This window comes from Coturnix japonica, chromosome 12 (genome assembly GCF_054131305.1).
Source record: "Coturnix japonica strain WE chromosome 12, WE-NBRP24, whole genome shotgun sequence".
Lineage (NCBI taxonomy): Eukaryota > Metazoa > Chordata > Aves > Galliformes > Phasianidae > Coturnix > Coturnix japonica.
Window position 1 is genome coordinate 4,138,373 of NC_140674.1, and position 12,000 is coordinate 4,150,372.

General features: G+C 46.4%; 1 protein-coding gene across 8 annotated transcripts in view; it reads left to right on the forward strand.

Moving 5' to 3' along the window:
- The window catches only part of MAP3K13 (mitogen-activated protein kinase kinase kinase 13), a 55,771-nt gene that overhangs the window by 34,635 nt on the left and 9,136 nt on the right, over positions 1–12,000 (forward strand). For 7 of the 8 annotated variants that reach the window (XM_015871163.3, XM_085512624.1, XM_015871170.3 and 4 more), the window contains 9 exons: positions 1,159–1,727; positions 4,843–5,026; positions 5,505–5,696; positions 6,030–6,188; positions 7,547–7,705; positions 8,916–9,024; positions 9,963–10,072; positions 11,203–11,319; positions 11,827–11,964. In XM_015871163.3, the coding sequence (XP_015726649.2) occupies positions 1,226–1,727; positions 4,843–5,026; positions 5,505–5,696; positions 6,030–6,188; positions 7,547–7,705; positions 8,916–9,024; positions 9,963–10,072; positions 11,203–11,319; positions 11,827–11,964 (1,670 nt within the window). In that variant the 5' untranslated portion in view covers positions 1,159–1,225. Of the gene's footprint in view, positions 1–590; positions 612–1,158; positions 1,728–4,842; positions 5,027–5,504; positions 5,697–6,029; positions 6,189–7,546; positions 7,706–8,915; positions 9,025–9,962; positions 10,073–11,202; positions 11,320–11,826; positions 11,965–12,000 lie in introns of those variants that run through there. The other variant, XM_015871167.3, reaches the window with a different exon arrangement.

Genomic DNA, 12,000 nt, shown 5'->3' on the forward strand with positions numbered 1-12,000 from the left:
GACCTCATCTTGAGAAATTATGGCTCTGAGCTGTTCCCTCTTGATTGGCTGCATTCACCTGGCCACCTCGTTCTTCCTTTCAGTGCGTGTTTGCAGAGCTCAGGACTTTGTACCTGGTGTAACTGATCTCACCTCTTAACAAAGTAGTTTCTCTCACTGCTGCTTTTCCCCCTCTTAATTTTATATGCAATATAAAAGTGGACTTTATTCTGTTCCAGACTGCATGTGCCTAATGACTTGTGATGCAGGGTCAGAGGCTGACATTTCAGAGGTGGCTTTTGCCCAAGGAAGGCACTGGGCAGTGAGCAGCCAGTGTAGCATGGGGTGACCCCCAGGATGGGTGGCACAGAGCTGGCATGTGGAAATAGGACTTGTGATGGATCGTGTAGCAAGGGAAGAGACATGGGAGGGCACTGAAAAAGGGGCACTGTCTCTTGAGTGGGTGTGCAGATTAAACTGAAGGACTGTGCTGGTCACCACTTGTGGCCTGGGGGGAGCAGGTACCAACCATCCCTTGGTGGGTTCAGAACACTGTGTCATAGAATCACAGAATCGTAGGGATTGGAAGGGACCTGTGGAGATCCCTCAGTCCCAACCCCCTTCTCAAGCAGGTATGTCATGTCATACAGGTATGTCATACAGGAAAGTGTCCAGGTAGGGCTGGAGTGTCTCCAGAGAAAGAAACTCCACCGCCTCTCTGGGCAGCCTGTTCCAGTACTTTGTCACTCTTGTCAATGAAGAAGTTCTTCCTTGTTCTTTGTTTTGCTAATGCCTCATCTCAGAGGTTTGCAGAGGAATCCTGGGTTTGTGAGCTGCACTGGACTCAGGGCCATTGGTTGCACTCAGTCTGTAGCTGGGCAACTCCTGGGGATCAACTTCAGTCTGATGAAGGCTGTGCTGTGAAGTGGCACAGTTCTGACCTTCAGATGTTTGTGTAACACTATTGGTGTGTGTTGTCCCGGACACTGAGAGTACTGTGTGAGCAGAGGTTCTGGAGGAATAATTTATTTGCTTCTTTCAGGGCAGTCCTTGCATATCAAGTATCAACAGTTGTCTGGTATGGCTGGTTAACCTTGTTAATTATCAGCTTCCTTCTACGAAAGTGCACAAAATACTTGGATGAAAATTTGATAGTTGTTCCTTTTGCTCTCATTGCAGGTACTGGCTCCATGCATCACATCTGAATTGCCGTGTTCTTTAAGTTCCAGCTCAGCCCATCTCCTTGATGCACACTCACGGCATCATGGCCAGTACTCAGGATCACCTGAGCTTGTCTTCCTCTCCAAACTCCATCAGCAAAGCTTTCTGTGAGGATAAAGACTTTGGTAGGCTACACGATGAACGTGGGTCTACTGGAAACCACCCGTCCCCCGAGCTCATAGAGGATATGCGTGAGAAGGGCTTGCTGCAGACAGACCTCATGGACAATATGAACAGCCCGGTCACTGCAGCGGTGCTGACCAGCATCAGTGAGGACTCTAGGGACCAATTTGAGAACAGCGTGCTGCAGCTAAGAGAGCAGGATGAATCTGAAACGGCCATTCCTCAGGGCAACAGGAGCACTATGGATGGAGAGAGCAACAGCGGGGCGGACGATGTGAAAGTGCAGTTCAACAGATCAGGCAGTGGGAGCGGTGGGTTTCTAGAGGGACTTTTTGGCTGTCTCAGGCCTGTGTGGAACATCATAGGCAAGGCGTACTCCACGGACTACAAACTGCAGCAGCAAGGTAAGTGGGGAAACAGGCCTTCATTTCTTCTGGGACAGTGTGTGAAGATGGGAAAAGCCACAGATTGCTTTCCTCAGCTTTGTGTGTGACTGTTTTGCCACGTACAGCCCTGTAATGGGTTTGCAAAGAGTAAACTTGTACCTCACAGCCTACGCTTGTTAGTGTCACAGGCTGCCTAGGATGGAGTCAAAAACAGTTGTATGTTGTAAGCCAGGTCCTTGGACTGCTGTGACAAAGTCGGAGTCCGAACCAGGTATTTTTGTAAGTGAGGGTCAGACAAATGGGGTTGTACCAACTGCTTTGTTTCTGCAGCTTCCCTGTGCCAGATGAACTTGACATAGGGTTTTCTACTGCTGCGTGTGCATGAGGGCTGTCTCCGGTTGAATGCTAAATGGCAGGAGTATTTCTTGGCTATGGGCACATTACATTAAAAGGATATATATATGTATGGACAAAAAATGTAATTTGGGAGTAGGATATGTCCTGAATGATTGCATGCATTTGTCCTTAGGGGCTGCTGAAAGCTTAAGAGCCGATTATGCTGTGCCTTTGGTGTCCAATTTCTTCCCTGGCATAGGGGGAGGGAAGTGTGGCAGATGGGAAAAGAACAAGCTGTCACTAGAATTAAGAAGCTGAAATGGGTGAGGTGTGTGCTCATTGAGAATGGGAACAGCCTGACCACCACTAGTGAGGGGTAGAAACCTCCTTTGTCCTCAGTTTTAATTAAATGGTTTTCTGGGGTAGACAAGTTACAAGATAATTTGGTCAGAAAACCCAGCAGTGTTTCCTAAAACCCTGGTTTGGTTGGGGAGCGGTTCCTAAGGTGAGGTAAGAGCATCCATGGCATCCAGAGGGAAGAATGCTACCACCCTGTCAGCATAGGCTGGATGGCTCGAGTTGTGCCTGCATTGCTTCCTTTGGGATACAGATTTCCATCATTCTGCTCCACTGGTTCTTAATCGCCTTAGAAACACAAACTTTTGCATAATTCCTACCATTATTATGCTTCATTTTATTGAAGTGCCCCACAGGTTCATTTAGGCCCAGAGAAGATGGGAACATGAACCATTCCATGCTGGTTGCACACTGCATTGCCTCCCTGTTGCTGGAAGCCTCAGCTGATAACATTTGTTTCTGTATATCTATTTTTTAATACTGACCCTTGTCAGCCTGTTGTCCTTAGAGGTGGTTCCTGGGAGCAGCAACGGACAGATATATAATGCATATATATATATATGTTTAATTGGTAGGTTGTACTCCAGCATCCTCAGCCTCCTTGGGAAGTGTCAGTGCTTGTTGTGTTATGGGAAACATGGACATGGCTGCCCCAAAATTGTAGCCGTGTTCCATGCAGTGAGAGGGTTTTTGGAGGACTTTTGTCTTACTGTATTTAAAGGGAGCTTATATACGAGATGGAGACCAACTTTTTATGTGTTCAGGACAAGGGGGAATGGCTTTAAACTACAAGAAGGGAAATTTACATTAGATGTTAGGAGGAAATTCTTTATTCAGAGGGTGGTGAGGTGATGGCACATGGACAAGTGTGGGTGCCCCATCCCTGGAGGTGCTCAGGGCCAGGCTGGATGGGGTCCTGTGCAGTCTAAGCTGGTGGGGAGCAGCCACCCCATGGCAGGGGTTGGACTGGATGGGCTGTAAGGTCCCTTCCAACCCAACCATTCTGTGGTAATGGGTAACACTGAGACCATGTGGGCTCCTGGGGCTTAGCAGTCTGCTTACCTATTGCTGCTCACAGATTGGGGTGCAACAGAGAAGTGACAGTGCTGTGTCCAGGAAGGCAGAATCCTTGTGCAGGAAGGCTATTTCAGTATGAAGGAACAGTTTCAGTGTTGCCCGTGTAAACACACTGTTCACCAGCAAACACAAAACAGCAGCTGTATTTGCCACTTCTTCCAGCAACAAGGTGGCTGACAGGTAGAAATACATCTCTGAGTTTCTCCATGAATGTGTTGTTTTCCTTATTGAAAGAACACGTGTTGAGGGTTGAGCTTTGCCCTGCAGATCTGAAGGGATTTTTTGCTGTAGGTGAGCACTGGTGTAGAGCTCGGTGTGCAGAGCAGGTGCTGGGCTGGCTCTCCTTCACTGTGCCCACAGCAGGAGGCACTGCTGGGGCTGATTGCTGCGGGGAAGGCTGTCAGGTCAGTCCTAAGGAGCCTTAAGGACACCCATTCCCATCAGTGGAGGCACTGTCCCACTGTAGCTGGATGGTTTTGTGCTGCCCTGATGGGTCTGTGCAGGCACACCTTTCTTTTGTTTCAGAAATCAGTGTGTTGCTTCGGTTGCTAAATAATTCATTCTCTAAATGACAGCTTTTATTGAGTTGCAGGAAATGAACTATTGCTTGCCTTTCATCTCAGTGTCTGAGGGATGTTGTGGTAGTTTCAAGGTGACTCGTAGATAGAACAGCTTTCTGTTCCGCTGTTCTTTAAGAAGCTTAAACAGCACTGCTGGACCATGCCGGCCGCATCCAGATAACAGTGTGCAGTACTCAAGAGGAGCAGCCCTATAAGCTTTATGTGCTTGTTTGACAACTGCTATGCACAATGTTGGTGCAGGAAATACCTGTTTTTGTGAGTGGTTGTGGCTGACACGCTCTGTGTTGGGTAGCTCTGTGGGGGTTGGTCTGGATTTTACAACCTGCTGCTTCTGGCTTTCTTCATTTACTATTTTTGCTCACCTTCTAAGAGGAAAAAACCTTTTTCTGGTGTCAGTTATGAACATTGTATGTTTCTTATCTCTGTTTTTTCTGTGGAGTCATGTAACTAATAACAGATACCATCATCCTTCAGTTTTGGAGCAGAGGAGCTGCTCCCTAAAGTGCCACCCCATTGCCCAGCTCTGCTAAGTGGCTGCTACCTGTTTCATCCATGTGGCTCATGCAGTGTCAGCTGTAGGGTGGTTGAGAAGAAACAGTTTGGGGACAGCCAGAGAAGAGCTGCTGGGGCTGAGCATCTTGGTGCTGGGAGACGCCATCTCCCACCCATGGAAAATCCACTTTGAGATACAGTGGGGGAAGTGGAAGGTGCTGTCTTGCTGTGATCTTATAGCAGAATGTTTTTGTGGTCCTTATTCATGCGTTTCCTTTGCCTGTGCCTAGATACGTGGGAGGTCCCATTTGAGGAGATCTCAGAGCTGCAGTGGCTGGGCAGTGGTGCACAGGGAGCTGTTTTCCTGGGCAAGTTCCGGGCTGAGGAAGTGGCCATCAAGAAAGTGAGAGACCAGAATGAAACAGACATCAAGCACCTGCGGAAACTCAAACACCCCAACATCATTGCCTTCAAGTAAGTGGTGGAGCTTGTGAGAAACATACCAGCACTGCCTCTGTCCAGGGGAGAGCAATGTGCATTTGTGCCCTGGGTGAGTTTGTGATTCCAGGAACTGAGTTAGGCTGACCGTAGGGCACAATGCATGGTTATCCTCTGCTTCCTTTCTCAAATCATTGTTGTGAAAACAAAACCATGGCCACCATTCTCACCCAGCACTGCATTTTGCTTGAAGGCTTGTAAAATGCCTACTGGGAACTCTGAAACTACAGAGGTAGGAAACTGAAGGAAACCCACTCTTGTCATCAGTTGGATTCTTTCTATGCAGAGCATGGAGAAAGCATTCCCTTCCCTGTGCAATTAGGAGAGCTGTTATTATGGCCTTGCCCTGGTGGGGTAGGCAGGTTGCTCTCCTGCCCCTTCATTGCCACCTTTAAGAGTTCCTCTGGGACTTGTGGTCTCCTGATTCTCACTAGTTGTGTGTTTCCTTTGACAGGGGAGTCTGCACTCAAGCTCCATGCTACTGTATTATCATGGAGTATTGTGCACATGGGCAACTCTATGAAGTCTTGCGAGCAGGGCGGAAAGTCACTCCTCGGCTGCTTGTGGATTGGTCCACTGGGATTGCTAGCGGGATGAATTATCTGCACCTTCACAAAATCATCCATCGAGACCTCAAGTCACCAAAGTAAGTCTCCAGCTATTAAATGTGCCTCAGCTGTGACTTAACTGTAGGTGTTTCCTGTTTCCATTAGCCTGTGACAAGTCTGGGATGGTGATAGGACAAGGGGGAATGGTTTTAAACTGAGACAGGGGAGGTTTAGGTTGGGTGAAAAACTTCCTCCTAACATCCAGGGGGTGGTGACACACTGCAACAGGTGTTATGGTTTTGTAATTTTTGCTATTGGTATGAGCAACGTGCCTTCATCAGTCGGGCATGTTAAGAAGAAACTGACTCCCAATGGCTGTTGCAGTGCAAGAGAGCTCACAGAATGCTGATTTCTTCTTTTCTTTCCTTCAGTGTTTTAGTTACACATACGGATGCAGTTAAAATCTCAGATTTTGGTACCTCTAAAGAACTCAGTGATAAAAGTACCAAAATGTCTTTTGCGGGAACTGTGGCTTGGATGGCCCCGGAGGTGATACGCAATGAGCCTGTTTCTGAGAAAGTGGATATCTGGTGAGTAGGAGAATTGTTTTAGCTGAGTATCTTCACCTTCTGTTTAACCAGTTGGTTTTCTTTAGTACCTATATAGTCAGCCCACTTTTCTGTCCTAAGGAATGCTCCATTGTAGACCACTTTTCTTCATCCATCTGGTGTCCTGAGCTATCACTGGACCGTGGGCTGTGGCAGAGAGAAATGACATGTAGATGTCACACTACTAATAACACTTGAGGGAGGACTGAGCCTTAAGGCTCCTTTGGGATGACTGCACAGTTTTGGGGTCTTCATAGGAATGGCATCTCAGTTCCTGCCTTGTTGTTTCTGCATATTGAATGGTAGTGGCCAGGTCAAATGCCCTTCTCCCTGTTTTACAGCCAGGATGTTTGTTTCAGCAGGCTACAGCAGAGCCAGCTTTTCTGGGAGATGCTCTTGGGTTGTTCTGGAAAGAAAACACATCCACCATTTGTCTCCTGTCCTCCCTTTGAATCACAGGTTCCTTAGGAGGAGTGCTGCAGTACTTCTACGCTCAGCTTTCTGCCTTTCAGGGTGGCTCAAGAACATTGTGTGGAGCATCATGTCTGATGCTCTGCTGGGGACTGTGAGCACTCCTTGACTCCTTTTCCTGGGTGATTTAGAGGTGGTGCTCTTTGGTGTGAACTTAAAGATGCCTTTGGCCCATTCCTCTTCTATGGAAGCAGTGGGGACTGCTCAGACTCCTCCTCAACATCCATTCTTTCCACAAGATGAGTAAAAATGATGTTCGTGAATGCTGGCAACAAATGAGAACAGATCCTAAGCAGCTTATATGTCTGCTCTCTCTCATCCTTCACAGCATGCTTGAAAAAAGAAATATATAATCTTATCAGGAGTCTTGAAAATCCTTTGCCAGGTCTTAATCATAACAAAGCTGAAACCAGATGAGGTTTCCTGGTGGCTTGTCCAACATCCAGGGCCACTGTGGGCAACTGAGTACAGAAAAGGAACTTTTGGCTGGGAAAATAAAGCTAAATGACTTATTAAAGCAAAACAAGACCCTACAGCCTTCGCTCTCTTGCCTCTTATCAGGTCTGTCTATCCTGCAGTAGGTGATCTGTTTGTACCAGTAAGAATAGTCAAAAGACTCTCTTTGAAGAGCTAACTTTCTTTGTTTAACAAGAATAACGTTTCATGCATAGAGAAAAATTTCTGATGTGCTTTCAGGAGTTTTAAAGCCTAACCATGAAACAGGAAAACTTGTGCTGCTGGGTGTTCAGCCAAGAACTGGGCAGGAGAGGAAAAGTGACCTGGTGTGTGCAACAGGTTTATGAGCTCCTGATGTTTCTATTGAATTGAATTCACATGGGTGTTTTTCTCCTTGCTTGTTTTTCCATCAGGTCATTTGGAGTAGTTTTGTGGGAGCTGCTGACAGGAGAGATTCCCTACAAAGATGTGGACTCCTCCGCCATCATTTGGGGAGTGGGCAGTAACAGCTTGCACCTTCCTGTTCCTTCCACCTGCCCAGATGGCTTCAAAATCCTCATGAAGCAGACCTGGTAAGAGCCTGAAACCCAAACAGGCCTGCAGCTCACTCCTAGTAGTGTAACTGGTGGGAGTGTTGAACCCAGAGCATAAGGTTCTTAAATACACTCACAATTGTCACAAGAACAGGTGTGAAAATTCTGAATTCCTTGTGGCTTCAGGCCTGTGCTCCAGAAGGACATTTGGAGTTCAGAGGAGGTGGGAAGAGATGTGTGTGGGTTGAGCAGGCAGGGCAGGGCTCTGGCTGGCTGAAGAACAAAAGGATTTTTGTTAATCTGAGCAATGAAAACTCTTCTGAAGTGACTGTTTTTTTTAACAGAGAGAAATTCACACTTTAAGTATGAAGTCAGGATTTTCCACATGTGACGTAGCTGTAGGAAGAGCTTTCAGTTACTTCAGCTTGCCAGGTTAGAGTTGAAATTCCTGGTCTCAGGGTTACGTATCAGTGCTTAATCTATGTAATTTAGTCTTGACATGGAGTTTTAGTGATCTTCCCACTCTTCTGTGTTACACCAGCCATCTTCCCAAAGGCACAAAGGGGAAAATAGGGCCAAAGCATCTATGGATCCTTTAAATGCCTTTTTACCCTCATGATCATGAGGTGCAGCAGTTTGCAGGGCTGCAGTATGTGTGCTCAGACTGATGCTCTGCCTAACAGTGCTTCTATACATGGTTGCAAGGTGCGGGAGGTTGTCTGTGCCACTTTGAGCACTGCGTACATGTGCGGAAGTCGGTGTGTAGGGGAGAGGTGTCCGGAGAAACTAATTCTTGTCCTGCACGCTGAATCTGGTTCAGTCTTGAAGCTTAAAGGTACAAATGGATTTCTATTTCAGTAGGATCTTGCACAGATGCTCAGGGTGTTACAATACTGTGTGGGCTCAGGCACATACACATATGGGACTGAATATTTCCACAGACTTAAATTAATTGAAGAATTAAATGAGATCTGTGTCTTCTTGACTAACAAGTTAGGAGCGGTTTCACTTTCTATTATATCTTTCCTGTTTTCCTACTTTTAAAGACCATCACAAACCTGAAACAGAATCCAAACTGTGTCTAGATCAACAGTCTTGCATTCAGCAAAAGACGCAACCTAAAAATGCTCCTTTGCTCTAATTTGTCAGCTACATCAGAGGACTAATGCCGATGAGAAGCATTTTCAGAAGGGCAGCAATAGCTGGCAATATTAACCTTATCTCATGGTGGGTGTTTGTTTTGTTCCAGGCAGAGCAAGCCCCGGAATCGTCCCTCCTTCCGACAGACACTGATGCACCTGGATATTGCATCTGCTGACGTGCTGGCTACTCCTCAGGAAACTTACTTCAAATCACAGGTAACCCAGGCTGTAGCTCATGAGAAGTAGGCAGCTGCTTGGGTTTGGTTTCACACCTTGCTCCAAGTACAGCAAAAGTCAAAACGAGTGATTTCAGTTTGATTCCTGGGGAGAAGCAAAGTTGGTGTTTTTACTTGAGTTTCCACAAACTGAGACCTCTACTGGCTTTGGGCAGGACCTGTCTCATTCACTTCTCTCTGAGACTGCTGACTTCAGAAGCTCTGCTCTCAGCTCCAGGAGGCCGCAACACTGTTGGGAGGAACTGTTCTTTTTATAGTGAAGATGAGCAGGGTGGGCAGTGGGACAAAGAGCTCTCACGGGGCTGTGAAGGTGCTCTGGGGACTCTTAGGGAAAATCTAAAAGCATATGATCTAGAGATCCCTCTGAGCCCTACCCCGTAAATTATCAGCTGCTCCTGGGGTGGAAGTGAGAATGAAACTGAGCCTCCAGAACAGATGTTCTCTGTGGTGTTGGGGTGCATGAGAGGAAGCAGATGTGTTCCTTAAAGCTGCAGGAATTAGAGCTTCAGGGGTTATGATATCCTGCTGACAGTCACCCCTGTCATGCCTTCCAATTTCCTTTGAAAACTAAGCGGGAAGAAAATCATAGAGTCATAGGATCATAGAATGGCCTGGGTTGAAAAGAACCCCAATGATCATCCAGTTTCAACCCCCCCGCTGTGTGCAGTGTTGCCAACCACCAGGCCAGGCTGCCACATCCAGCCTGGCCTTGAATGCCTCCAAGAGACATTAGGAGTGTCTCTTATTTTTATCCTTTTTTGGTAGAAAATGCAGATACATTTTATATGTCCAAACTGGTGTACAAAATTGAAAATATAACATGAAATTGTTGAAACTAGACATGCTGTGATGTTTTCTTTGGTGCAACCAGAGATCATTAATCCTCTGTAAATACCTCAGAGTAAATTGCTTCCCTAGGCTGAATGGAGAGAAGAGGTGAAGAAGCATTTTGAGAAGATTAAAAGCGAAGGAACCTGTATCCACCGGCTAGATGAAGAATTGATTCGCCGTCGAAGAGAGGAGCTGAGGTCAGTTGATAGACTCGTTTATTGTTCGTGAACCCAATCCAGCCTTCTCTCCTCCAGCACCACCATCCCAGCTCCCCCAGCCTCCCCTCATGGATCATGTCCTGCAGCCCCCAGACAGCCTTCATGTTACTCTATTACTGATTGCTGGGTTTGGTGCTCCCGGTGATATAAATTCAGATAGCCTAGAGTCCTTGTGAGTTCAGAAACTCATGCAGTTCCTGCAGGCACTCTGAGTAACTGTTGGAAGACCATAGAGAGAGAAACAGTGGGACTTGCTCCTGCTCTTGGGCTGCCTGAACAGTTTGCTCGAAGCAGGAGTGGGGCAAAGGCTTGTGTATTTACCAGGAGATATTTATTCTTTGAGCTTTGGTGTTTGTGATAACAGTGCAGAAGCTGATAGACCACAGTGAGAAATGCACCTTACAGTTTGCTGTGAGCTTTCCCATCCCTGACGCTTTCTTTGGGTCATTTGTTTCCCGAGAAGTGAATACAATCCTATTTATCATCCCACTGAAATTGATTGTGAAAGCTAGATCAACTTAAAAAGCAAAGCAGAATGTTTATTTAAGAAAGCAAATTGTTACCTTCTATGATACAGGTTTGCAAATATAGTTATGACAGAGAAATGTAGAATGCCAAGTATGTCAAGCTGGAAAAATCAAAGGAAGCCTTGTTCAACCAGTTTGCTGTAGTTGTCCATCAATGTTCCTTAGCCCTTGGAGGTTCTCAGAGGCCATGTTTTCCAGCTGTGGTTTGAGGTGCATTATGCAATTGTACCATAGCTATAAGGGCATATTGCTTTTTATGAAATGCAGGCTGATGACTTCTGTGCAAACAGGATAATTAAGGCTTGGCTGAAGGGCTTATGGATGCACGTGAGGCATTTGCAGCTTCCCTCATGAGAAGGTGCTGCCACTCGTTTGGGACTGTTAAACACTTTCTGAATTTCTAATTTATTCTTGGTTTCAAGCTCATAGTTTCTGTTTGCTGTTAGCTCTATATGGGGCTTACGAGCAGTGCAATACTGCTGGCTCATAGAAGACCTTTTCTTCAGCCTTGTTTCCTTATTCTCCTGTCTTATCTGCAGACATCAGGCTCTGGAATCATGATTTTTGTCTTCTGATTTTCAGGCACGCGTTGGATATCCGTGAGCACTACGAGCGGAAGCTGGAGCGAGCCAACAACTTATACATGGAGCTCAGCGCTATTATGCTGCAGCTGGAGGTCCGTGAGAAGGAGCTCATAAAGTATGTATCTATGGGCAGAATGGCATGCCACGCACATGGCAGTTTGCACAGTGGACAATAAGCCAATCTAAGCTACATAGGAGTACTTAAAGATTTAATATTCCCTGACATTATTCCAGAACTAAAGAGAGAGGGCTGGCATGCATAGATGGGCTCCTTAAGAATAGAGCATTGCAGACCATTTAATGCATTGTATCTTTATACCATGTTTACTGGCTTTAAGGCACCTTTCCCATTTGATGTTGGCATCCTTTGGCCCCTTTGTAAAGGGAAAAGTGTTGCTGTTCTGGACTGTAGACCAGGGCTGTGTTCCAACTGCCTGATCTCTGCAGAGAGAATTCAGAAGATGACTCTGTCCTTTCCCAGAACAGCATGTTGTGTTGCACGCAGCCATAGCTGAGAAACAGGCACACAGTGTGCTCACTGTACAGCTGTGTTTCTGTCTAGCAGAAGCTGCAATTGGATAGAAGGAGAACTAATCTGCTTTATTCTTGCTAAATGTTTCAGGAGGGAGCAAGCAGTGGAAAAGAAATATCCTGGGACTTACAAACGCCACCCAGTCAGACCAATAATCCACCCCAATACAGTGGAGAAGCTGATGAAGAGGAAAGGGGTGTCCCATAAACCAGGCAGCCAGACTAAGCGGTAAGAAGTAACAGCCTCATTCTGTGCCAGGAAACA